Source organism: Gallinula chloropus, assembly GCF_964237585.1.
Source record: "Gallinula chloropus genome assembly, chromosome: 1".
Lineage (NCBI taxonomy): Eukaryota > Metazoa > Chordata > Aves > Gruiformes > Rallidae > Gallinula > Gallinula chloropus.
In genome coordinates, this window is record NC_140085.1 from 19,782,486 (window position 1) to 19,804,639 (window position 22,154).

At 50.2% G+C, this 22,154-nt stretch overlaps 2 protein-coding genes across 2 annotated transcripts; one reads left to right on the top strand and one right to left on the bottom strand.

Annotated features, from left to right (window-relative positions):
- Positions 1-1,621: 1,621 nt before the first annotated feature.
- EIF3L (eukaryotic translation initiation factor 3 subunit L) lies at positions 1,622-11,656 on the bottom strand. Its single transcript, XM_084270500.1, has 13 exons — positions 11,584-11,656; positions 11,455-11,503; positions 11,140-11,350; positions 9,893-9,972; positions 9,547-9,608; positions 8,334-8,403; positions 7,627-7,700; positions 6,496-6,667; positions 6,093-6,247; positions 5,147-5,317; positions 3,677-4,174; positions 2,631-2,711; positions 1,622-1,874 (listed from the first exon to the last, which is right to left on the bottom strand). Exons 1-13 carry the CDS (start codon positions 11,614-11,616, stop codon positions 1,836-1,838), a joined length of 1,695 nt encoding a protein of 564 aa, XP_084126626.1. The 5' UTR covers positions 11,617-11,656; the 3' UTR covers positions 1,622-1,835.
- Positions 11,657-12,050: 394 nt separating this feature from the next.
- ANKRD54 (ankyrin repeat domain 54) lies at positions 12,051-20,156 on the top strand (the record flags this gene model as incomplete). The annotated part of the gene is made up of 8 exons (XM_084270600.1): positions 12,051-12,297; positions 12,707-12,754; positions 15,657-15,755; positions 16,188-16,259; positions 16,660-16,707; positions 16,831-16,955; positions 17,743-17,850; positions 18,473-20,156. The coding sequence occupies 8 exons, from the start codon at positions 12,051-12,053 to the stop codon at positions 18,545-18,547; spliced, it is 822 nt and encodes a 273-aa protein (XP_084126726.1). The 3' UTR covers positions 18,548-20,156.
- Positions 20,157-22,154: the final 1,998 nt, after the last annotated feature.

A 22,154-nucleotide genomic window follows, 5' to 3' on the forward strand; every position in this document is an offset into this window, starting at 1 on the left:
GCACGTTCACATACCTGAGAACAGCCTGTAACAGCTGGAGCATTTCAGAGGACACATATATGCTTTAGAAATCCAATTCCAACACGCCAATCAGAGATTTAGACCAAATCCCAGTAGCATGTTGGATTCCTTTGCTATGCTATGAACTGATGACTGAGATCCCACCCTGCCAGAGGGTCTCCTGTTGTATACCACATATGTCTTGGCACATGCTCTAGGAAATATTTAGACTCTGGATTACAAGGAAGTAGGAGGAGAGCTGCTGTTGACAGTTATGCTCACCATGCTGCTGTTGGTAAATATATACAAGCAAAAGAGCCAGTCCTACAAACAAAAAGCAGATTCTCTTGGCATGAACCCGGCTCCCGTGGGGTGTTGCAATGCAGTGGCATCTTAGTCCTTTTATGTCTTGATTTGGCTGCCTCAAACCCTCCAGAACCAGTTGTAGTAAGTTCTAAGTGTGACAAAATGCTAACAGCAGCAGCTAGGCAGCCAATAGCATTTGCCCATTTAACCCCACACTGCACTGACTTACCCTGCCTGCCTGAGCTGTGCAGCTTTGTGATGGGCAATGCAGTTTGCCAGGACACTGAAAGAAAACTTGTCCCTCATTCAAACACAGCATACAATGCAGCTAAGGCTGATCATCCCTGACTTCTGACCAGAATCACAAACAAAACCAGGCTGAATGCCAGGACCCCTCTCAGTGCAAAGGAATGAGAGGGAGAGGTATGTCAGAGAGGCAGGTGGTATACATGAAGCACGCTTTGTGTGGATTTCCTATGACACCACACAGGTTTGTTTTTTTTTCTCTTGCACCTGTTTCTACCACTCAAAGACCAAACTATTTAAAGGCAGCAAAAGGAGACAGGGTGTGGAGGGCAGATGAGATGCGATTTCATTCTTTGCATTCTCTTCCCCAGTATTTACAGGCCCTTGTAAAGGGCTAGTTTTCAACTCATTTTTCTCTTTCAAGGCCCTGCAAGTTTGCCTTGAAGAACCCAAAGTGGTTGGGAAAACTAGCATTTAAAGGGGGGTTTATTAATTAAACACCCTCAGGGAGTTTTCTGGAGAAAACTCCATTAGGGGTCAGGACTTGGGCATCACTTGTGCTGAAATAAAACACAGCCTCCAGCAAGGACATCTCATCAGATGACCAAAGTTAATATTGGTTGAATGTTTACAAAAGTTCTCCACCTTCCTTTAAAAACCTGTCAATCCACTCTGGAGCATTTCTACTTCACAGCAACTCAAAAAAAAAAGAAAAAAAAAAGAAAAAGGGGTAAGAAAGCAAAAACACAACCTCCCAGGGCAGCAGCTACAACTCAGGTTTATTCAATGCATGGGGCAACAGCTAGAAGGAACAATATTAGCTTGCATCTTTTTCCATCTCCTATGGAAACTCTGTGCAACAGCTAATTTTCTCCCTGTTAATCAGTTCCACAGCCTTCCCTGTTCACTGTGCACAGTGCCATCAGACCATGGAAGGAGATCTGCTCCCCACTGCTACCTGCAACAGCATGGACCAAAGACTGCACAAGGCAACAGCAGCTCTCCATGTCTCCAAATGCAATTATATTCCTCAGCAGAGGTAAAATAAATGAATACATCAGATACTGAATGCTCACCAGGAAAAATCCACTAATTTATTAGATGTCTTGTCCTTCACAGGACAGTTTGAGCCATAGGGGCCTTCTTATTTAAGTATAAAAACCTTCAGAGCCACAGCACATTCCAGAAACACCAGAACCCTGAGCTCTCCTCCTTCACCATGATGGAAATAATCTCTCCCACCCACTTTTCTGCCTAGGCCGATCACTGCATCCACAGAAGTTTTAGGGTCTCTGGCCCATCTTCTTCAGGGTTCGATTCAGCTGGAATTATAGAAAGCAAAGGTCAGAAACATACACAGTGATTGACATAAACTACTGTTCCCCTCAGCAGCCTCCATCCAATGCCTCCACTCCTCCCACTCCAAGTCACTGACAGAGAGCTCTTGCGCAAGTGCAGCAGTGTGCAAAACAGAAGGGGAACTAATAAAACCCCCTCCTCCCCTCCAAGACAGTAGAGGAAGATGTGGGGAGAAGAAAGGGTGCAAATTCCTAGCAGTAGCATCACAACCCTGTATTGCTCAAGTCCCCACAACTCAGGATTTTGCTGCCTAAGGTTTCCTGTCAGAGGCTGCTGCGCACGGGGAAAGTGGAGCAGTGACAGCACGTCACCTCCTGGCTGAGCACAATGCTCAAATTATCTGTGCTCTGGGAACCTCCAAGGCCACTTTCAAGAGCCATAGTGACAACAGCAGAGACATCATTTCAGTTGTGCTACCGGCCAGACCACCACAGTTGTCTAGGGACAATGGAGTCAGTGCCCCTGGACAGTAAAACCCTCCCTCTTTTTCCACTGCGGCTCAAATGAGCACTTCTCACACACAAACATACCGTTCCTCAAAGGCCAGCAGCTGCTGCTGAAGCCACCTGCCTTTGCCCAGTGCCTTGCAGAGCCAGGGCTCGCCCCAGCAAGGTATCACACAGCTGTCCTGCACAAGCATGGCTCCTCCAGGGCCTGCACAGCACAATGCTTGCCCAACTCCTCCTACAGAGCCAGACAGCTCTCCCTCCGGGCCTCACCTCCTCAAATTTGTGGATCTGGCGGATGAAGAAGTCCCCATAGCGTCGAGCAACCTTTGTGTCCGCGATATGGATCATGTCCTGGGGAGGGAACAGCATGAAGTCAGGAAAAGGACTCGGCTAGCAGGGAGACAGCAAGCACTGCCAAAAGAGAAGAACACCCTAAGGGGCTTCACTCCCTGAAGCATCACCCATACCTGACCTGTGCTAGTCCCACAGAAACCATTCAGTTCTCCATGAGCTGTCTTCCCTATGCGTTCACCTGGCATGGGTCCCAAATCCACACTGTATTCACTTCCCACATTCTTGCACATTCCACTTATTTTTGTCTCTCTTTGCAGCAGTTTGACAGTCCCAACCCCAATTCGTGCCCCACTTCCTTCTAACAGCAGCTATGAGCCATGCCACCTGCTGCCAGGAGAGCAAGGCTGAGACAGCGTGAGACCTTGCAGAACAAGGTGTGCTTCACAAACCAGTCAGGGGCAACCTGTTCTCCTTCCTAGTTAGAAACTTAATGGCTACTGCTATCTTCTTTGAAAATTAAGTCCTAAAAGACTATTTGCTATGCTTCCTGCTGCCTGGAGCTCCAGTAGCAGGATGGTGACAGGACCATACCTTGTGTTTCAATTCCTCCTGGAGCAGAGCTAAATGCTGCTCCAGTGAAAAACGGACCTGTAATATGACCAAGCAAGACCTCTGCTTTGTCAGTCAAAAGAGACACGTGGGGGAGACCTACAAAACTGACAATCCCAGCTGCCACGCTCACAGCAGTATGTTACCCTGCTGCCACCTCCCGAGAACACTGACAAACGGTTCCTCTGTCCTGGGAAAGATGCTTTCAGACCTTTGTTTTCTGGGTACAATGACTGCCAAAGCTGCCTGTGACAACCCATCACTGTTCATCCACTGACAATCCTATTAAGCAGGGGTACAACTTCCCTCTACGTAGCCAACGTTTCCCACAGACTGAAGCAAAAACAGCCGCTGCCACTTCCAGAAGTCCCTGGATGAAGGAATTTCATAGCCAGCAAGGGGCAGATACCAACCTTGTCAATATAGAAGTCGACCTCAGATGCAGACTGGAACTCCCCATCCAGGGCAGATATGCCACTGGTCCATACCAGGTTCTTCATCTTGTGCTTGAAGACAAGAAGCTGGATACGGAACTCCTGCTCCGTGAGGTCTAAGAAGCCAGCCAGCTTGGCCACGGGCATGGTGGTGTAGAGCTTGAGGAAGCTACGGATGGTGGAGAGCTGGGCCTGCTGCTGAACTTCATCAGCAAAGACCTTGAGCTGCTGCAGGAAGGGCTCCTTGTGGTAGTTGGGATGCACGTTGTCATAATTGGGCACCACAGGGGAGAGGAACTTGGGGCAAGCGTAACTGAAGAGCTCCTCGTAGACTTGCGCGTCACCCTTCTGCATGCGCAGCATCTTGTCCCCGTACTTCTCTCGCAGCTGCAGGTGGATGCTCTCGTCTATGCGCATGGGGTACATGGTGAGGGCGATGGCCAGGAGCGCGTGCATCTGCTCATTCTGCTTGTTAATCTGAGACAGAGAGGAGAACCTGTTAGCTTGTCGACGTGCTCAGCAGGAGATGAGGTTTTCAGAGACAGACCCAGAACGCTCATGGTCCTCACACTCAAGAGGGACAGCACAAAGCAGCAGCATCTCCAGGCAAAGCAGAGAGATGCATGCTGTATCGATGCTCTCAGCAATGAAAAAGAGGGCTGGAGAAGAGGAAAGTACAGAGTGAAAGTATCCAGAGCTGTACAGATCCTGGCTGGCCAGAAGCAGGTGTGACTGCTTTGGTGCAAAAAAGCCCAGAGAAGCGAAGGCAGACTGTTAACAACCATCTCCTGGCAAGGGGCGGTTATGAGGGAGGCCAGTGAAGACTGAGAAGGAAGACTTACGTGAGCATGGGAGGAAATGGACAGCTGCATGGCTGAAACACACATATAAAGTTTTTGAAGTGTGGTGGAATTAAAAACAGCAGGATTTGCCTACACAGAGTTAGAAATGAATCATAAGGATAAAAAGGAGACAGAAGCAGCAGGGGGTAAAAGAGGCACCAGAGACCTCTTAGGTGGAAAGAGAAAGGGGCTTTTTTTCAGCCATGCTGTATTAGAAGCTTGTGAATGATTATCTGATAATGGAAATATATCCGGTAACAGCAGTAACGTGAAATGTAGGACTGGAGAGGTACAAGACTGACTTTGAAGAAGCATCAACAAGAATATAATTAGCAGCTGATATCATTAACAACATTGCCTAGAGACTGCAGATCCAGCTGAGGTCACTGTACCACACAAGCAAAGGAACCAGTCACACAGTAAATCAAAAATACTGCCACACATGGCAAAGGAATTCAAAGGATCCCCAGGCAGCACCATCGCAGTAGTCCACGAAAGTAAGGCTGGACTATTAGATGTAGGTTATTGGATGATACAGAAGGTGCAGGATAGAAGACAGCAGCTTTGTCTTTTGGGAAGTCTAGGCTAGGCCTATTCTGTCTCTTACCATCTCATACTTGTAGGTTGTCCTCTGAAACATGCTTTTGGTTCTCTGGATATAGAGGAGGATGTTGGCAAAGACACGGATGGCATCCTGGTAGCGCCGCATCATAAGGTATGCAAAGCCCACGTAGTAATAGGTGGTGACCTGGCACTCGGGCACTCGGGAGTACATGCTCTGAGAAGGAAGGATCAACAAGCTCTGTTAGAGGGGAGATGATCACCTTCGATCCAAACAGGTCATTACCCAGAACGCAGCCAGCTCCGCTTTCACTCCCATCCCAAATACCGAGAGGGTTAAATTCAGGATACCTCATTTCCCACCCATCCCTGTAGCAGCTTCCTCACTGCTTATTAGATCACCCCATTTCTTGTTTTCCACTTCCAGCTTCCTGCAAGCAGAGGATTCCTGCACTGTGCCTAATATTGCTTTGCTCAGTTTCCTTTCCCCCTACTCTGCTCCACGTCCCGTGCCAGACATCACATACTTAGATCTGTGCCAAGCCCGTGGCACAGCTGGACTTGTCAGCCACTGATCCTACAGGCAGCACCCACCCAATCCTAGGGCAAAAACACGCAAGGTGGGAGCGGGCACAGTGGGGATGAGAGTCAAAAATAAAAGCAGCCACTGACTGAGGTGGGAACAACATGTTCAGCTTAGCTACCACTGCACTATAGCTTACTGCTCAAATAATATTCCCTGTAACAAAACGGCCTTGCACAACACAGCAATCACCTAGAAAACCCCAAAGCATTTGTGTTACAACAGCATCAGGCATTACAGGGCTTGACTGAATGCCAAAGCTCCTGCTGTGTTCCACGACAAACTCCTGGCAATGACAGCCACAAACCGCTCCTCAGCTGGAAGATTCACTGCAGTGGTTTTTCACCAGCACATTTGAGCAGAGGCATTTGGAGAACTGCAACAGAGGGTTTAAAACATGTTGTATTACCTTCTTGTTGAGCTCAATGTTCTCCAGAACCTTGATTGCTTGGTAGTAATCCCCCAGCAGAGAGTGCAGACGCAGCAGCCCAACAAGGCTGAAATATCCCAGCATTTTGTAGAGAGAGTGGCGACCATATTCACCAGCCACGCTTTCAGGGTCACCTAGGAAAAGAAACCAGTAAGGAACCACGGTGCTTTCCTCCAAGGAAGCAAGCTCCCCCTTCAACACCTCCATGTTTACAAGCAAAGGGAGCAGTGTCTCAACTTCAATCACCAGCACTTCCCACCTAAGGCCAACAGAACCTCTCCCAGTCAATCTGTCCACTGATTAGGGTCTGACCCAGCTCCCAGACAATCAAAGCAGGTCAGCACGGGCACCAGTCTTGCCCAGCAGTGCTCTGCTAGCTCACCTCCGCTTGTATAGACCTCCAGCTGCCGGTTGATATTGGATTTGTCCACCAGAGAGTGCAGCACATTAAGGACACTGTGCACGTTCCAGATCTTGGGGTTGGAACGAAGGAAATCAATTTCCTCCTCAGACTTTTTGGCTGTCTTGCAGCGGTACTGGCTGAAAGACTGGAACTACAGGAAAAAGCAGAGGTTCAATGAGGAGCAGCCAGTTTGGAGACATTCAGCCAAGTGCACTAAGCTTACAAGTTGATCACACAAATGGTTTACAATAAGCAACAAGTCACATGAAAAAAGGGTTCATCTGAAATCACATGGCAATCAAAATAGCAAATTAAATACACAATACAAAGCACCTAGGGAAGAGATGATACGGTGCAGACAAGAGGCCAACAGACAGGATAAAGCAGAGAAGGATCTCTTAAGACAATTTAAAGCCAGCAACTAAACACAAATTTCCTGTCTGAACAGGCAGTAGAGAGAACGTCTGAGTGACACGATGCGCCTGCATACACACACACACATCTTTTTCTATATATGCACACATCCCTTTCCATCCTGTAGCTTGGCAAGGCTGCACTTGAGCAATTCCAGGCAGCTTTATAATAAAAAGCTACAGAAAAAAGTAAACTACAGAGAAGAAAACAACATTTGAGATTTGCACTGCTGCACTCAGAACACCAAGCAGAAAAACAGACCACTGATTATTTCAGATCAGGTCATCAACCTCTCCCCGTCAGCACAAAGGCCCTACTGGCTAAGAAATGCAGAATGAAGGTAAAGCCATCGCACAGAACACTATAGTCATACAGTCTTTGTGATGACAGCAGACTTTAGTCAGGCTGCTTTGCATAAATCAGGCAGAAATGAAGGGAGGTTAAAAAATAATAATCCCCTACGCAGCAACTGAAACAGGAATATCAACAGAAATCTGGAGTCCACTTAAAAGTCCATATGTTTACAACTACTTCATCTACCTGGTGACCCAGGAGTAACAGTGCTCACTGGAGTTTTTTTGGCCTGCAATGGTATCCTAGCTATGAAAATCAGAGAGGAGGAGATGGAAAATTTATAGCACTAACGGAGGCAACACCTCGCTCCCAAAAACGGCCCAGTCTTACAGTCATATATACCTGGTATATGAATTCATCGATGATATCCCAGAGCCACTGGTTGGGCAGCTCCAGAGGAGCTGGGCCATCAGCATCTGCAGAAGATCAGTAACAAATGAGATCATTAATACCTCGAGCAAGAACAGTGGCAGAACCAAAGGAATTAAAGAACACAACAATTTCCCAAATGGGAGATGAAGCAGCAGTTGAGTGAAGCTTTCAGAGTGGCAGGGATGAGGAGCTTTAGCTACCTCAACTGCCTTCCTTTTCAAAGCATCTGAGTGTGCACAGGGTTCATATCTAGAGTGTGACTGCTCAGCTGCGGTGATTCTCAGAAGCTGCACACAGATTGCAGGGGTTGAGCCTGACCCAACTACTCTCCACAAGAAGTCCAGCAGGGAGTCACAAACACCAAGATTTGCTCTGAGTGGAGTCAATAGCAGTAAGCAGCTGTGAAACACCAGGCTTTCTCTACCTTAAATTTTGCTTTTTAATAAAGACAGGCAAAGCAACTCTCAGCAGGACAGAAAGCTACAGAAGTTTTGTTCTTTGCAGTATCTTAGAAAGCACTGGAAACTATTTGTGCATTTGTGTAGCTAAATGCAAGCATGTAAAATGCTCTTTGTTCAACGAGACCAATAAGCAAACATGCTCCAGTTCTTCTGACCCTTTCTGCAGTTCTGTCCCCTCCAACATTCACAAAGCAGAAATGAATTGCAGCAACTCACTGAGGATGTAGTTGAAGAGATTGCAGTAGTTGTAATAGGATTCAAATCTCTGTTCCAGCGTGGGTCCTCCCTGCAACAAGAAGTTAGTACAGCCTGTTTAGTTTCAAGCATGGCAGGAGTGAGTTTATGGGTGACAATGCATGAATCAATACCCACAGCCGCTGAGGGTCTGTTTCAGAAATGTTAGAGCTGATACTCAACCAAGACACCCCACTGGCACCACCCAAAAAACCTGTAGCTGTATTGCTGCTGTCCCATGAACTAGGGCTAGCTTTTCATGTGCAGGTGGCTTCTCACAGGAGGAATGAATATTCAAACCTTCTGTAAATAGCACACATTCGTTCCTTGTCCCCCTCTCTGCTGTCCAAGCTCAAGAGTTTCCTATTGCCTTCAACAGGTTTCCTTCCTTCTCCCTTCATGAGAGGCCTTAAGTAAATCAACAATTCTGCTTCTAGTCAGTATTTGTAAAGACCAGTAAACACAGTAAGGAATCACTCTTCCTAGAATGATCACCACCTAGAGATGCTCTAGGGCATCTGAGAACCACTAACAGCTCAGCTTGTGAAACCAGTCTCTCCTGTTAAAGCTTGATTCAGGCTAATAGAGCAGCCTTTTTCAAGTGCCCTTTTCTCCACCCCCCAGTTCACACTGAACTGCAGCTATTACTATAATGCATCCTCCTCTCATGACACCCCCCCTCACCCAACCTGCTAATCTGAGGAGCCAACTAAGAGACACAAAGAACACACAAAACCAACTAACCTGTCCTGCAATTACAGCTCTACCAAGAAAATTCAGTTCCCTCCCAAAAAACCCTCCCTTGCTTCTTTCCTAACTGGCTAACCACTACATGTGGTGTCAGGAACGAACTTCTGCAAAATAGCCAGCTGAAAACTCAGAACAGGCTTTCTTAGTCACACAGCTGCCAGGGAAACTGGCACACTCATTGCAACCAAACTTGAGGAGGCAGCCAACGAGCTTCAGAAAGACAATTGAGTCCTTTTGGCAATCGGTGAATCCTTACTAAATTAGCAAAAAGCAAGAATTTTAAGCTTCTCTAAAGCAACTGGACTTACAGGACATAAATCTATCAAATCCCATCTCGCAGAAATTACTGAATCACAGATGCTGGAGTAGCAGCAAAACTTGGCAAGTATCACAGCACAGAGGAGACAACACACAACCAGCAGGAAGACAGAAGAGAAACACTCACGCTGACTTTGGCGTAGATGTGCCTGTAATACAGCTCCTTGTACAGGATGAGGAAAACAGCATCTGGAAAAGATGACAGAGCTGGGTATTAACAAGCCACCAGGCCTGGGCAACTGGATTTATCAGATACACCAGCAGTGCTCCTCCTGCCTCAGTAATAAAAGGAGATGCAAAAGGACACTTACTCCTGCTGTTTTGACTCCTTGCCAGGCATCTACCAAAGGTGTTGCCAGAGCAAACTATGACTCAAGCAGCAGCAACACTGTCCATCCACCTGGCTTATTTGTGTACCAAAATAATTTGCCTCCTTCTTTTTCTGACAAGCAAAGAGAAATGAAAAGACTTACCGTTTCCAACCTGAGGGGCAATGGCCTCTGCCTCTGGCCATGGGGTATTCTTAAAAAACCTTTCTGTCAGCTTTGTCCAGCTGAAAAACAGACACACATGTGGTATTAGAAGCCATTTCTCAATACGAGAGCGCTGGGGTTAGAGATGACAATATAGAAGCCTTGCACTTGCTGAAAGTAGAATACCACCACCATCCCCTTTTAGTAAGCCCAGTGTTGAAGCAAAGAATGAGAATGGTAAACTAAGCAAAGTCTTCAATTTATCCCTGAAGCATGTAATGCTTGAGCATGTTACTTTCACATTCCCTTTCTGGTAAGTACCACAGCTACAAGCTGGAGTTGGAGGACTTGCAGGGAACAGACACAATTACACCTCGCAGCTTTCTGCCTAACTAGCACTACTGAGGTCACCTTATGCTGCCTTCATACCTGTCAGGCATAGAACTCACATTTTCTTTCAGACAGGTCCCAGCTCACACAGACTTATGTCAGGCTAATGGCCTGGCAATATCTGCTCTTCTTCCCCAACTTGGTGTATTTCAGAGACAGCCCAAGCTTGGAACAAGAGAGCCCTTCCTTTCAAGGATGGGTGTTCTGGTTTCAGATAGGATAGAGCTAATTTTCTTTCTAGCAACCTGGTGTAATGGTGTCTGGGGGTTAAAATTAGAGCAGTGCTGGTAACACCCTGATATTTCAGTTGTAGCCAAGCAATCGGGGACTTTTCAGTTGTTCATTCTGCCCTGATAATGAGAAGGCGAGGCGGGGGGAGGAGGGAGTGATGGGGGGACACCCAGAAAGCTGAGAGGGAACATAGGTGACCCAAACTGGCCAAAAAGAGTATTCCATGCCAATTACATCATGATCAGCATATTTGAGGGGGGGAAGGGGAGGGGGGCGGTGCACGGCTACAGGACACATGGTTTTTGGAGATGGTCTAGCTTTGGGACAGCTCTGAGCTGTATGGCCTGAGCTGTGCAGTTCAGTGAGAAACTGCATTGTGTGTCACCAGTGTCATATATTTTTGCTATAAAAGTTCTATTATTGCTATTTCTTTCCCTGCTGCCCCAGTAAACCATCCTTATCTCAACCCATGAGGTTTGCCTTTGTTTTTCTTCTCCTTTTCCCCTTCCCCTCCCACCCCAAATCAAGTGGCTGCGCAGTGCCCAGCTCCCGGCTGGGAGAACCGTGACTGAGTTACACTTCCACAGCGGTGGTATCCCACTCTCTAGGGATGGGGGGCGTTGTACCTGTTTTCATAGATGTCCTGGATCTCGTACACCTTCTGGTCAATGACGTCGCTGGAAACACGGCTGGCCTGGAGCTCGTACACCTTCTGGTCAATGAGGTCTGACACCGTCTTGTGAAAATACTGAATGAAGTTTTTGATCACTTCGGGGATCACCTGGTAGGTCTGCTGCTCGTACTGGCGCTCGTAGGCCAGGTCCTGCTTCGGGTCTCCTGCGGGGAAAGAGAAGCGGTGAGGCGGCCGCCCCAGGGCCCCGCCGGGCCCCGCAGCCCCAGCCGGGTTCCAGCAGGCCCGAGAGGCCGCGGCCCGCGCTCACCCGTGTGCATATCATAGTCGTTGGAGTAGGCGTAGGGGTCGTAGGCGGCCTGTGGAGAGAGGGAGAAGCCAGTTACCGGGACGGGACGGGACGGGACCGGGACCCTCCCGGCTGCCCCGCGCCGCTCACCTCGTTGTCGTAGTCCTCCCCGGGGTAGGCCATGGCGGCGGCGCGGCGCGGAAAGGCCTCCGGGCAGCAACGCGAGCCCGGCGCGGAGAGCGCAGGAAGAAGGGGCGGGACTAAGGGCGGGGCCAGGGCCGGTGGACCGGAAATATTTGGGCGGCGGAGTGGGACCGCGCTCTTCTACTGGTGGAAACAACTGCCTGTCCTCGGTCTGCTGAGCTGCCGTGGGGTGGTGCGGCCTGCGGCCTGCCCCTGCTCTGATTGGACAGCGTGTTTGCCCGTCAGTCCTTCCCGGGCACTGCCGCTGCCTCTCCCTTCGCCTTCCCTCTCCCTCGACGTCCCCATTGGCTGTACCCTCCGGGCCACGGCAGCTCCGATTGGCCGAGGGGACACGGGCCGCCCTGTTGCCATAGAGACCGTCTTCTCCGCTCTCCCCCCTCGCTGTGGCTTGGCCCTGCCTGGCCCGTGAGAGGATGGAGGGCGGCGGCGGTGCCGCAGCGGTGCCGCGGCCGGAGCCGGAGCCGGAGCCGGAGCCAGAGCCGGAGTCAGAGTCGGAGTCGGCGGCTGGGCTGATGCTGGGGCCGGCGGCGGGTGCCCCTCTGGGCTATCTGCACGTCCTGTGGCAGCGGGAGGAGCCCGCGGGCAAGATTCCGGCCCGACGCCTGCGCAGGGCCGCCCGCCTCCACCGCCGCCTGGGGCCTACGGGCAAGGAGACCCACGGTGAGCGGAGGGCGACGGGGAGCGCCTGTCCCTGGGACGGCCCGCCAGCCCCTCGGGGAGCAGCCGTGCCGCCGGCCACGCCTCGGCGGGGCGGGGAGGCCGAGCTTCCATCTTCCCGCGTACGGGGCCTCGGGATGGGTGTCGGATCAGCTCGGTGGGCGGCTTGGGAAGGCACCCTCGCCTCTGCTAGGGCAGGAAGCCCGTACGAGCCGGAGGGCCCATGGCCGACCTCAGGAGGAGACAGAGAGAGCCCGTTTGGCACCTCGGATCTCCTGCTTCCTCTGGGTCGAGCCAGCACCGGTGTGGTTTGGACCTTGCACCTGGGCTCGAGCGTCACTATGGGATGTTGGGTTAGGGAATGACTCCTTTAACCTCTGTGCTTTGCAGTGATTGCTTTCTTTCTCTGTAGCTCTGAAAAGGCTGCGGGAAGCTGCCAATAGCAACGACTTGGACACAGGTAAGACTTCTGTCAGCCCTACTGAAGACCTTTTCCTGGGAGGGTGGTTTTGTCGAGGACTTTTCTTTAAGGGTGTAGACAGTTTGCAGGCACGATGCTTTAGATGCTGCAGGTCTAGAAACTGCTTTTCTGGAGCCTTGTTTCATTCTCTGAGCAGAGTGAGGCTGATTATAACATTTACTTTTTCACTGCATCTGGTTCACAGTGTCAGTTTTCCAGCTGCCTCAAGCTAAATCAGGACTGCACTGCCTTGGTATGCAACTCTGGCCCAACTGTAAGCAGCAAGAGAGTAGTGTTTTTGTAAGGTGGAAAATTATGCTTATCTAAGCCATAAACTGTGCAACAAGACAGTGTGACCCTGTAGATCAGAACCAGGACTCTGCCTGTCATGATGACTTCACCTCTACTCTGCCCTGGTCAGGCCCCACCTGGAGTATTGTGTCCAGTTCTGGGCTCCCTGGTATAAAAAAGGCAGGGATCTCCTTGAGAGAGTCCAGAGGAGGGCTATGAAGATCATTAAAATACTGGAGCATCTTTCCTACGAGGAAAGGCTGAATGAACTGGGGCTGTTCAGCCTTGAGAAAAAAAGACTGAGGGTGGATCTTGTTAATGTTTATAAATACCCCAAGTGTGGGACACAGGGGGAAATAGCCAGCCTCTTTTCTATGGTCTGTGGAGACAGGAGAAGGGGCAATGGCCTCAAGTTGGAGCACAGGAAGTTCTGCACCAATGTGCAAAAGAACTTTTTCACAGTGAGGGTGACAGAGCCCTGGGACAGGCTGCCAAGGGAGGTTGTGGAGCCTCCTTCTCTGGAGGCATTCAAGACCCGTCTGGACGCCTGTCTGTGCAACCTGTCCTAGGGAACCTGCTCTGGCAGGGGGGTTGGACTCTGAGAATGATCTCTGGAGGTCCCTTCCAACCCCTACGATTCTGTGATTTACAAAAGGCTTCTGGCCTATCTGTGACTCCCTTTACCTCCCTATACTGTAGATCAGGTGGGGGTTGATATGATGTGTTCAGCACCAAGTGTATCAGGACAGCGGTTTGTCTGGTATGCTTCACCCTTTGCTCCACAATCCACCTTGTTTCATGAACTGATGAATAAAGTTCTTCTGTGAGCTCTGTCAGTGCAGAAAGGCTTGGTTGGCTTCAGTCACCAAACCAAGAGAAAGTATGAAGGAATGAGGCTTTATGAAAGCCTTCATTTCATTCCATCTTTGAGTTTTACACCTGTACTTGATACACTGGTTACAATCCTGCTGTGTTTTATGTACTCTGCAACTTGAGGGAGTCTCTGATGATGAATTTATTCTTCAACAAGTAAAAGTCTTTGCTGTTTCCTGTGGTGGCACTGGGTGAGAGAGGTTATGTCATTTCCTATTGGCTTCAGGGAAAGACTAGGCAAAGCATTCCTTCACTGATGACACTGTCAGTCTCCCCATCTTACCTAGTATCAAATATCCCCCCTTAATGCCATTTCCACCTTTCCATAGAACCGTAGAATTGTCTTGGTTGGAAGGGACCCTTTAGATCAAGTGCAGCCATCACCCTAACCTGCCATCCACCACTAAACCATGTCCCTCAGCACCACATCTAACCATCTTTTAAATACCTCCAGGGATGGAGATGCCACCACTTCCCCAGGCAGCCTGTTCCAATGCCTGACAACCCTCTCTGTGAAGAAGTTTTTCCTAATATCCAATCTAAACCTCCCCTGATTAAGTGTTCCTTAAAGCACTCAAAGAAGAAATTAAAATGTGACTACAGTTCCATCTCAGGAAGCTGAGGAGAACAGTGACTTTCATTGGTCTGAGCTAGCTAGTTTCTTGTCTCAGTGTTGGCCCTTCTTTACTCTTGCAGGACATGCTGCTAAAGATCTCAAAATGTAGCAAATCCATCAGCTTTATTTTACACACCAAGGACTATACCAGGATAATCTCAAAACAACAGGAGTAACAGCCCCTACAGTTGCCATTTCACATGTTGCTGTAGGTGCTACTTTTGTATCCCTAGGCTCTCCAGCTTTGGCTGGACTCTGTGCCTGCCATACTAGTTCCTCTGTCTTTCTGTGAGCTGTTTTTTTCCTCCTTAAACGAGAAAATTAGGTAGTTCAGGTTAACACAAAGTGCCAGTGGTGGCACTGAAGAAGTGGCTGGGTGGAAAAGCAGGGGGAACAAGTGCAGTTAGACGATGGGATGGCTGCTCGGGCTGTTCACCAGCTCACTTCAGTACATCCTCTCCTCAGGGTGTGTTTGCGCTGCTCTGGGCAGGTTGTTCTGCTCACCTGCCTGTTCCCAAACAGTACCCAGTATTTGCATGGCAAACCTCGAGGGTTTCAGATGAGCCTAGGAAGGGGCATATTCAGAACTGGTGTGAAAAGCTGGCTTTTCTCACTGCCAGTGGTTGTGCTGTGAAACATCTTGCCACAGGACCCTGTTGATGTGAAAAGATTAAACAGATGCAGAAAATGACCGTGCAAATCTACGGAGAAAACCCATGGAGGGGTAGTAAGCACAGGATGCTGACACTAGCTTGGGAACTGCTTGACATGCAGCTGGCTGTGAGAATTAGCCCCACATCATTCCTGTCTTTTTAATACTGTTCTGTAGGCATTTGTTGCTGATTGTCCTTGGAACTTGAAAGTTTGGCAAGATGGTTTATTAGCCTTACCCATTACAGCTACTGGCTTATCTTTTATGGCAGTGCATGGAAGCTGGTGAGGGCTGTAACAGGGCAGAGGACAATCTGCCTAGGCTGGTTCTGCTGAGCCAGGAAGCTGGCTGGAGCTGGTTCAAATGCAGTTGATGTGACAGCTGGCAGGGCGTGTATCTAACCACAGAAGAGTGGGGTGCCCCTCCAGCTTACCCCCTCTCTTCTCTTCTCTTCTCTTTGGCGCTGCCAGTGCAGCAACTCCTGGAGGACGGGACTGACCCCTGTGCTGCGGATGACAAAGGCCGGACAGCCCTGCACTTTGCCTCCTGCAACGGCAACGATCACATTGGTGAGTGGGGAGGGCGAGTCGTGTCACCCAGCTTCTCTGTGGCACACATTCCAAAGGGCACTGGTTTTGGTTCAGCACGTGACAGAGGTTGCTGCATTCTGGCAAAGTTGCCAGCTGAACTGTGGCTCCAGAGCTTGTCATTCTCCCTTTGCTGAAGGAGGAGCGGCAGCTCCCAGCTCTAGGGCTGTACTGGTGCAGAAGGTTGTCCGTAGTCCCAGTTCTTTCCCTAAAGGGAGCCCAGGGACAGTGGCACTGCCTGGCTTTGTGCTGGGTCCTTCTGCTTTGCTGTGCAAACCTCCATCCCGTTTCTGGGGGGAAGCTGATGAGCTGAACAGAAGCATCCCTAAGGCAGTCTGGTGCCTGCCACCCGTGTGGGCCTGACGCGTGGGACAGAGGGAAGGGACTGACATGACGTTCTTTCCCTGTTCCCAGTGCAACTGCTCCTGGACCATGGGGCTGACCCAAACCAGAGAGATGGCCTGGGAAACACTCCCTTACACCTGGGTAAGTGCCACACAGATCAGCTTTGCATGCAGAGATGAGGTGAACACTGCCTTGCTGTTTCTTTCCCCTCTACCTTCCTCTTTCCTGTGCATCACAGCATGCAGTTCCAGCTTTAAGGACTTAGGAGGGACTGCATTTTGTTAGCTCTCCTCCTCATGAAGGTTTAAGGGTTGGAGGTAGAGAAAATCCATTTCCTTCCCTCTTCCAGCCCCATAGAGCATGACATTTGTTCCAGAGAGAATACTTAGGCTTGAGCATGAGGTTACCCTTAAAAGTTGGGCTGTTCCTCTTTCTCATGGCAGAGAGCTGTTTGGGAAGTGGCAAGCTCTACACTTGAGCAGAAACTTCTCCATTGCCTGCTAGTACTTCTGAGTTGTATGTCCTGTGTTTCCCTCCCCAGCTGCCTGCACGAACCATGTTCCTGTCATCACCACGCTGCTGCGCGGAGGTAACATTTCCTCTGTAACAATTACAACCTGTCCCTTTCCTGCCCTGCCCTGTTGATATTCCCTGGGGACACTAAGTCTTGAAGACAGTTCTCACGTTCTGTCCTTGCTCGTGCATCTTGCAGGGGCCAGAGTTGATGCCTTGGACCGAGCTGGAAGAACCCCGCTGCACCTTGCTAAATCAAAGCTCAACATCCTGCAGGAAGGACTTTCCCACAGCCTGGAGGCCGTACGCCTTGAAGTGAAACAGGTAAAAGAAACAGTCCTGTGATTTGGGGAGGCCCCTGGCAGTCTCCTGCATTCTTCATTTGACTACCTGCCTGTAGCTCTTAGGTGCTGTGGGGAGACTTCGACTTTTCCTTTCTATTTTCAGAGACCTTCCCTTTTCCCAACTGCTGCTCTGAATTTTTGCAGGACCTCTCCTGACTCTGGTAGGCCAAGGATGCAATGAATGGCTTCATTCTCAGGCTGTAGCTGTCTTTTCTTCAACCACCATGTAAGACACGTGCCTTGTGGCAGGAGAGGGACCACAGCGTGGGGCTGTAACCCTGGCATACTCTGCATTCCTAGCACAGCCTGCCCTGCTCTGCTCTGGAGGCGTGGGATAGGAAAGCGGTCACAGGGTGGCATCATAGATGCAGGAGGTGTGGGCCTCTCCAGGACCTGTAAAGAAGCCACAAGGATTTTCTTCCTCAGTGCACAAGCACATCTTGCTGGAGTGGGAAGTCACACTCCTCACAGTGAGAGAAGCTAGCTGACCATAAAGAAAAGGTTGATGCTCTCAGGGCTAGACCCTATGTTGCTTCAGCTGGGCTTACCTCTCTTCTCTGTTCTTAAATCAAGCACGAGGATCATGACTAGCTCATCTATGGCTGATCAGCACCCCTGGTGACTCACTGGGCTCGGATGCTGCCATTAGCAGTCTCCTGTTCATCTCTCTGTGCTTGGCAATTTAACTGTCAATTATTGCTCCCTGTAAACACTTCCCAGCCTGGTGCAGCCACCTGATGTTTGCCTCCTGTGCCTGTCGGTTTCAGATTATCCAGATGCTGCGGGAATACCTGGACCGTCTCGGGAGGCATGAGCAAAAGGAACAGCTGGATGACCTCTGCTCCAGGTTACAGATGACTAGCACAAAGGAGCAGGTAGGCAGCGTTGAGCTACTGTGACTCACATATTTGTGCTGTGGCTTCTGTATGTAGGAGAATGCAACTGCATGAGCAAAGTGACGCTGAAGACAGGGTTAGGGAAGTGTTCTTGCTCACTCTGGTTAAAGTGGCTGTTACGTGATGACTCGTGGTACTCCTCCAGGTTGGAATTCAAAACGCCAAAAGCATCTCTGTGCTTGGCAGCTCAGCAGAGGAACTGAAGATCAGATAGGCTGGAGGGCTCAGGCGTTTTAAGGCACACCCACACAGGGTTGTAGGGCCTGTTTGGGGGTTTTCCTACAAAAGATTGGCCCTTAGAAACAGGCAATACCATTGCTGAGTTCTGGATAATGCAGCAACACTCTTGTGTTACAAGGACTGGATAAATCCCATGAGGTGGAAGTCAAGCATTGACCCCCTATGGAATGGGGAGAAGTTTGATTGTGGGGACAGGAGCCCTTCTGTGCAATTGTGGGACCAAAGGGATGGATCCTGCCCTAGTTGAAGCTGATTGTGGGCATTGCTGGCATTCCTAGTGCAAGGGTGGTCCCTGCTGTGAGGGGGTTTGTTTTGTGCACGACTGCGTTCCTCTGCCTAACAGCCAACTGTATTCTGTCAGGTGGATGAGGTTACAGACCTCCTGGCCAGCTTCACATCACTCAGCTTGCAGATGCAGAAGATGGAGAAGAGGTAATGGGTTTCCAAATAATTTTCCTGACGCAGCAGGAGAAGCCTTGGAGAGAGGAAGAGGAAGCTGAAGCTTGCTTCCCAGATCGCTGAGTAAACATCGCTGCCAGTGGCTGTTCCGGCCAGACCTGCTCTCTGGTGGTGCTCAGACTGTCCCCGTGGGCGCTGCCACAGCTGCCTCCCAGGGAAGCAGCAGGCTTTGGACAAGAGTGCTGCAGCTGAGACTTTTGGAAAAAAACCCCACCTGCTCTTTTTTGGATGGACTGGTGCTGGAGAGGATACCCCTTCCAGAGATAATCTGCCTTCTCCTAAGTGCTTCACCTCCATGCAGGTGGTGGCTGGTGCCACACACAATCACCAGCCCTGACTAGTGCGCTCAGCAGCTGGCCAGCACCAGAGGAATACTTGGCGCCTCTGGCCACCTCGTCAGTACTGGATTTCCGGGGGGAGAAAGCAGATGCCTCAGACAACAGAAGGCTTTGTGCTGTGAGAAGAACACGCACTTAATTCTGCATGCTTAGCAGCTGAGCAAACATACTGCCTTGAGAAGCACACACCAAGGCTTAATCCTAATCTTCCTCAGAGCCCGTGGCCAGAGAGCAGAGAATCTGGTTACAAGTGGGATACAAAGCGTTTAATCACTAGTCTAACAGCTTTCACTGGCCCTGTTTTTTAAATCACTGCTGCAAGTTAGTGCTTAAATACTTCAGTGAAACACTTGCAGAAGTAGCGGGTGGTGAGCGAGCAGGTCAGAGCTGCGGGAAGGTTTGGGGCATGACTTAGTCCTAGCACAGTTTTAGGTGGACATTTACATCTTGCCAAAAAAAACCCCTCTGCCACAACCGGCTTTGACTTTTCTGATTACTGTCAGTCTCAGGCAAGAGGTCTGGTTGCGACAGGAGGTGCTGTATATCCGGTCGCATTGCTGGGACAGGGTGGGGGTGGGTTTATGGCTTTCTCAGCAGCACCAAGCCCAGAGCTGGCCTCTCCTGTGTTTCTTGCTTGTCATGGAGAAGTGCTGCTGCTGGACCTTGAGTGCAGCGTGAGGAACGAATTACGACCTCTGCTGGGAGCCTGAAGTGGTGTAGCTGTGAAGGATGCAAGGAGTTGCCCTTGCTAATCTCTTGCCTCTGCCCCACAGTGGTTAGTAATGAAGAAGTAGAAAGCTTTGTTTTGGAGCAGGGATCCATAAATCTTGTTGGTAGGGCAAAAAGAACAGTAGCAATCTCAGTTCCGACCTGTATGCCAAACCTATGTGACACAGTACGCTGGCAGCAGGATTCCATAGCCTGGGAATCGCTGCTTTGGAAGCGTTCATTCATAGGATTCAGCTTAACGTGCAACAGCCACAGAGTGGACCATTCTTCAAAGACCTTCAGGTCAGCATGTTCCCGAATATCTGGCCTCTTGTCCAGGAAGAGTCTTAGTGGACCTCCTTGTTCGAAGGATGCTGGAGGCGGTGGCTGGGACTAACGTTCTTGTGGCTGGGCTGGAGCTGTCACTGTGAATACTGATGCTTTGCTGGGATGTGCTGGATGGGAAGGACACCGAGGGCAGGGGAGACAATCTGACCTTTTTGTATTCCGAACTTCAATAAAATCCTGTCAGCCTTTTCAGACTCCTTGGCCAGGTTCTCTTCTTTCAGAGAGGCTTGTTCCTCTTTCTTTATGCATGCTCCAGGCCTCAGGCACAGCGCCAGGCTTGGTAACTGCTACTGCCAAACCCAGGACTGAAATTAGAAGTGATGAAGCCAAGTTGTTTGGCTTCAAATGCTGGTCTGTGTGCAGATCGAAGTACACGGTTGCTGACTCACCTTGTGGTTTTGACTCCCACAGCCAAGAAATGGAAACTTTAAATCTAGCTAGTTGCAGTGAAACAGTACAAATAGAGGAGAGAAAATCTCATTGGGGTTTGTTCAAGCTGGAAGGTGGGATGTTTTGTGAAGAGGAGAAGCAGCCTTGCCCAGTCTGCAATCCTGCTTGAGTATGGAGCTGGTGTGGAGAAGGCAGCTGACCTTGTGCCTTGCCCTGTGTCAGGTAAAATGGCTGTGCTGTGAGAGACAGCAAGAGGACGAGGGGCTGTGGGGGTCATTTGGGCAGGGTGGAGAATTTCCAGGGTGGTCTCTGTGTGAGGAGAGGGTGACCTTTGTGTCCAGTCTTGACTCATCTTGCTTCTTCCCATCTTCGCAGCCTGGTCTTGGTGTCTGCGTACATCTGTCCGTCACCACTTCTGCACTCAACAGCCTTGTTGCTGAGGAGACCATTAAGGTGCTTGAAGAGCAGGCGGCTGAAACCTTCTTTATTGCTGCAGTTGGTTGCTGACGTCTGCTAACTAGCCGCAGCGTGGAAGCTTTCCTCCAGACCAGGAATACACCTCGCTGGGACTCGGAGCAAAGCTTTTAGGCTGAGCACACGTGATGTTGTTGTCCACAGCTCCTCAGGCCTTTGTCTTGCCTGGCATGGAGTTATGACAGCTCCTGACTGTAAGCTCCGAGCGGAGAGGTGGTGGGAGCCGCAGCCACCCGGGAGTGTTTGCTTTGCGTCTCTCGCAGCACTGCTCCCTCCATGCGCTGGCAATTCCCTGGGGACCCATGCAGTGAGCTCAAGCAAATAAACAGAGCAGGTTTGTAGGGAGTTTCATGCTGCTTTAGCAGTAATACCAGATAAGAGCAAAGGGAATCTGATCTTTGGGGTGCAGGGGGAAAGTGTCATGTAGGAATGGCCACAGTCAGTCCCGCTTTTCTGCCTCAGGGTTGAAGCACTGGGCTGCTGAGAGCCATGTCATGTGCTTGGCACTGGACTGAGAAAAGTTTTAGGTTTCTCTGTGCTGGCTTGTCATGCCAAAGCCTTGATTACCCTGCTGTGCTCAGCAGCTCTATCCCAAAGCAGTTAGGTGCTGGGACGGGAAAGACAGAAAGAAAAAAGGTTCCAGGGAAGGGGGAGAATGTTGTTTCACCCTGGGCGGAGAGCTGCTCACTGGCACTGTCTGGCCTAGAGTCTTCAGCCTCTCTCATCAGCTTCTCCTCCTGCCCGTGCACCCTGGGCCATGGATTTCCCTTTGCAACCTGTAGGTGTGACGCTGGTGGCAGCTTTCTGCATCTCGATGAGGTTCTGCTGCAGTAACAGAGAGTGGAAACAACAGCACAGGTTTCCTCCTGCTATTTATTTTGCCATTAAACTCACTCCAGCCTCCTCATTTTCCTTGTGCTACACCATCAAATATACTTTCCAGGTCCCTTCGTGAGCGGTGGTGCATCCCCCTCCTCAGGGCTCCAGTGCCAACCAGGACTTGACCCAAGGCCCTGCTTCCCCCTCACCACTACCTGGCCTTCAAATACACTCCATTTCCTCTCCTCATTCAAGGCACAGCTCTGCGGTGACATGCTGAATCCCCAGCCATGGAACCCAGCAGCAACCTCCTCGGCTCTGCAGCTGCTGCTGTGCTGAGACAGACAACGAAAACCAGCCACGTCAAAGATCTGGCTCATCTAAGCCAGGCCAGAATGAAAACCTGCTTGTGTCTCACTGAGGGCCTGGGGCAGGAGCCCCAGCCCTGAACAAAGCCTCCCAGCAAAGCTGGGCCTTACTACGAAAAAGGCTTTTCTCTGATGCAGC